Below are 3,948 nucleotides of genomic sequence, written 5' to 3'. Positions count from 1 at the left end.
AAAAAGAAAAAGAAAAGATCCCCCTCAAAGGTTTCGTTCGAACAAGCTCTTGTCACCTCGTGGTTTCTCTCTCCACTCTCCCTCACTCTACTCATCCTACTTGCAGAACTTGATAAAGCAGTGGGTACTGCGAGTCATAATTAATCCAAGAAAACTCAGGAAACTCCGGATATGGAAGTACGATGCTTTAGATCTATCCTTGAGTTCAAGATATCCGCCGTGTTGTTGGCCCTCTTGCTTTCTTGTTTCAGCTTTACTCCCGCAGGTAATCTTTGCATTATAACTTCTTTTTTCTTTTTCCTTTTTTTTTGTGTTGTATGTGAATACAGAATGTGACTGTTTGGTTGACGAAGGTCCGGAGGTTCTAGGATGAAAAATGTGGAAATTAACGGGTCTCGATTAATCGTAAAAAAGTAAAGCTGGTGTATTCTATTTACTGCGAATGGGTCTGTAGATATCGAATGCGACTGTTTGGTTGGTTCTCTCTTTACATTTTGTTTCACATGGGCTTTGATTTTGAGTGACAATTGAGTGGGGAGTTCCAGTTGAATTAATTGTATGAAACTTGAGAAAATTCAAGTTGGTCGAGTGCAAACCTTTGATAATTTTTTCTTCCTTTTGTCCATGGAAGAAGTCATGACGGGTGAAAATCTTCAATGTCTTTGGGTTTACCATTAGCTTCCGTATGGGTTTGAGTTCATTGACCAGCCTTATTATTAATGTCCATCTTCCAACTGCTGTACTATACTTCAATCTGTCATTTATTGGGAATCTTCTGGAGATGGGTGTTGGTTCTTAACATCGTGAAATTGTTCAAAAAATATACTGGAAACATATTTGTAGATGCTAACTGGGGAAATATGTCATACCAAGATAGAAATTCTCTCATGTGAATATTTATCCGAGGGAAGGATGATTCTTCGGGATTGGCCATAGAATTCTAGTTCCTAACAGCAATGTAGGATGCATCACCATAACCGGCGATTTGTATGTTAATGTACAGGAAAACATGAATTTAGATTAATGTGTTAACGTTGTTCAAGGTTTAATAGCTTTTATGATTTCATCTTATATTTTGAACATGTGTCTTGTTTTTTGATGGAATATCAGTGAAATATTCAAGTACTTGGAATTCTAATGTGTGTTTGTTTTCTTTAATATTTTATCAGAAGCCTATGATGCGCTTGATCCTAATGGAAATATCACAATTAAGTGGGACATTACCACTTGGAACCCTGATGGCTATATTGTAAGTGTTTATACTAAACTAGAAGTCTCTTTTGGCTTCACTTTTCCAATTCTCCGTTCGTTATTATAGAGTTAGTGTCGATGCAACATATCACAATGTAAATTTTTGAATTTAAAAAACAAAACTTATGAAGTGAGCTCATAGGATAACCACAATATCTACAAGCAAAAGAATACCAATCTAGTTTCAACAAGTACGTCTGCAAATATATTGTGTTTGCCTTTTGTGTCAAATATTTTACCATGCAAATTTCAGTTAAGGTTATATTTTATCAACCAGCTTAAATTCACATATTCTGAAATGGGGCAGGCTGTTGTTACAATATTCAACTTTCAACAATATCGTCACATTCAAGCACCGGGTTGGACTTTAGGATGGACTTGGGCTAAAAAGGAGGTGATATGGGCTATGATGGGTGGTCAAACTACCGAGCAAGGAGATTGTTCGAGGTTTAAAGGGAGTATTCCACATTGCTGTAAGAAAGATCCGACGATTGTGGACTTGTTACCCGGAACTCCTTACAATCAACAGATTGCTAATTGTTGTAAAGGAGGGGTGATTACTTCATGGGTGCAAGATCCCGTGAATTCTGCAGGCTCCTTCCAACTTAGTGTCGGGGCAGCTGGAACCACAAATAAAACAGTTCGGGTGCCTAAGAATTTCACTTTGAAAGCCCCCGGTCCCGGCTACACGTGTGGACCTGCAAAAATTGTGAAACCGACTAAATATATTACTTCTGATGGAAGGAGAGTGACACAGGCGATGAGTAAGTTATTTATTTGGTTGGTTGGGCTTTTATAATTTTATCATGCAATTAAGAGGGCCATGATCTGGTGATCAGAAAAATATGGCTTTTACAGATTCTCTGTATGTTCCTCTTTTAAAAAATAAGAAGAGCATATTTACTAGAGCACATAACTCTGCTTTTGTCTCTTGTTTCTCCTTCCGGTTTCTAGCCACTCACTTATTAAGTTGAGATTCTTGGATAATTTCACACACTTATCTTATTGCAGTGACATGGAACGTTACATGCACATATTCACAATTTCTGGCCCAAAAAACACCCACTTGCTGCGTTTCACTGTCATCCTTTTACAACAACACTATTGTTCCTTGTCCAACATGTACTTGTGGATGCCCAAGTAACCTTACACAACCGGGAACCTGTGTCGAGTAAAGTTTCCTATTTATCCCCATTCTATTTCTTTAACGTTGCTACTTTTACCATTTATTAATATAACTCATTGTTGGGGGGCTTCTTTGCTTTTGTTTCATTGCAGTCCAGATTCACCACACCTTGCTTCGGTGGTTTCAGATCGTGCAAAGAGCAATAGCCTGGCTCCACTAGTCCAGTGCACAAATCATATGTGCCCCATTCGTATCCACTGGCATGTCAAACTAAATTACAAGGAGTATTGGCGGGTCAAAGTCACCATAACTAACTTCAACTACAGAATGAATTATACGCAGTGGAACTTAGTCGTTCAGCACCCGAACTTTGACAATCTAACACAGATTTTCAGCTTCAACTACAAACCACTAACTCCATACCAGAGCATAAGTAAGGGATCATGTTACATTGTCGCTGTTGCAATGCCACAATGGCTATTCAAGTAATGATGGAGTTGTTCATAAGATTGAGCGGCTCTCGTAACATATATACTCACTCTTTACTTCACATGACATGAAATATTCGGATTTGTTAGTTCCTGTTGAGGTTAACATACCAATAATCTGATGTTGCATTTTATTTTTCGCAGATGATACTGCAATGTTATGGGGCATTAAATTTTATAACGATTTACTGATGCAAGCTGGCCATGCGGGAAATGCGCAGTCTGAGCTTTTGTTCCGGAAGGACAAGTACACATTCAGTTTCGAGAAGGGTTGGGCGTTTCCTCGAAGAATCTATTTCAATGGTGATAACTGTGTTATGCCTCCTCCGGATAAATACCCGTATCTACCAAATGCGGGTTTTCGCAAAAACATCTCGTTGTTTATGCTGATTATCACAGTTATAGGTTCACTGATGAAGACAGTTGACTTCTCATTTTTGTGATCATCCTTGTAGCATCTTGATCTGGAGTTAGAGAGTGGAAGGTTCCCTGTAATATAGTTGATGTAGAAATATTTGTTCTCTCGCAGCTGCGTAACATTGCTAATCAGTACTATCTTTTTTTCTTTCTACGAGTAGTAGTCAATAGCATTGTTAAAAAAAATACAGAGCATGAGCAGTGCCTTGGCCAAAATCTGAAAAAGCAGTCAATCCTTGGTTGACGTGCGTGAAAAAAGTGCAAGTTCTTTTAAATAAAATTTATTGTTTTTTGGATAAATGAACTTTTAAATTTTAAATAATGAATATTTGATAATTTTTAAACATACAAAACCCTGAAAAAACTAAAATAAAACATGCCCCAAACTCATAATTTCTTTAGGAAAGAGACGACACTTGATCTAACCGCAATTGCAAAAACATTTTCCCACACTTTTTGAGAACTTTGAATATTTATATATTTATTTTGAAAACTTATATGTTTATGTGTCAACTTATTTAAATTCGTGACACTTCTCTTTTTTTCTTTTTTTTTTTACCCAGACGACACTATTACTACGTGTCACGGTTGGAGGTATGACATAGTTTTACAAATTGGATTTTATGGCGATATGTTTTTAAAATTATAAAAATAATTTTTTACCAA

The 3,948-nt window shown here is 37.0% G+C and overlaps 1 protein-coding gene across 1 annotated transcript; it reads left to right on the top strand.

Moving 5' to 3' along the window:
* Nucleotides 1-3,436, top strand: LOC142523173 (protein COBRA-like). Its single transcript, XM_075626828.1, has 6 exons — nucleotides 1-265; nucleotides 1,170-1,249; nucleotides 1,559-2,015; nucleotides 2,263-2,422; nucleotides 2,530-2,810; nucleotides 3,010-3,436. Exons 1-6 carry the CDS (start codon nucleotides 172-174, stop codon nucleotides 3,306-3,308), a joined length of 1,371 nt encoding a protein of 456 aa, XP_075482943.1. The 5' UTR covers nucleotides 1-171; the 3' UTR covers nucleotides 3,309-3,436.
* The last annotated feature ends 512 nt before the right edge of the window (nucleotides 3,437-3,948 follow it).

The sequence above is a fragment of the Primulina tabacum genome, chromosome 13 (genome assembly GCF_025594145.1).
Source record: "Primulina tabacum isolate GXHZ01 chromosome 13, ASM2559414v2, whole genome shotgun sequence".
Taxonomy (NCBI): domain Eukaryota; kingdom Viridiplantae; phylum Streptophyta; class Magnoliopsida; order Lamiales; family Gesneriaceae; genus Primulina; species Primulina tabacum.
The sequence above is the reverse complement of the archived record's forward strand: the minus strand, read 5'-3'. Positions and strand labels throughout refer to the sequence as shown.

What these genes read in the sequence shown, in the direction of transcription:
- LOC142523173 (XM_075626828.1), top strand. Translation starts at nt 172, where the DNA reads ATGGAAGTACGATGCTTTAGATCTATCCTTGAGTTCAAGATATCCGCC. An exon ending in TTTCAGCTTTACTCCCGCAG is followed by an intron (nt 266 to 1,169) that starts GTAATCTTTGCA and finishes ATATTTTATCAG; the next exon opens with AAGCCTATGATGCGCTTGAT. An exon ending in GAGAGTGACACAGGCGATGA is followed by an intron (nt 2,016 to 2,262) that starts GTAAGTTATTTA and finishes ATCTTATTGCAG; the next exon opens with TGACATGGAACGTTACATGC.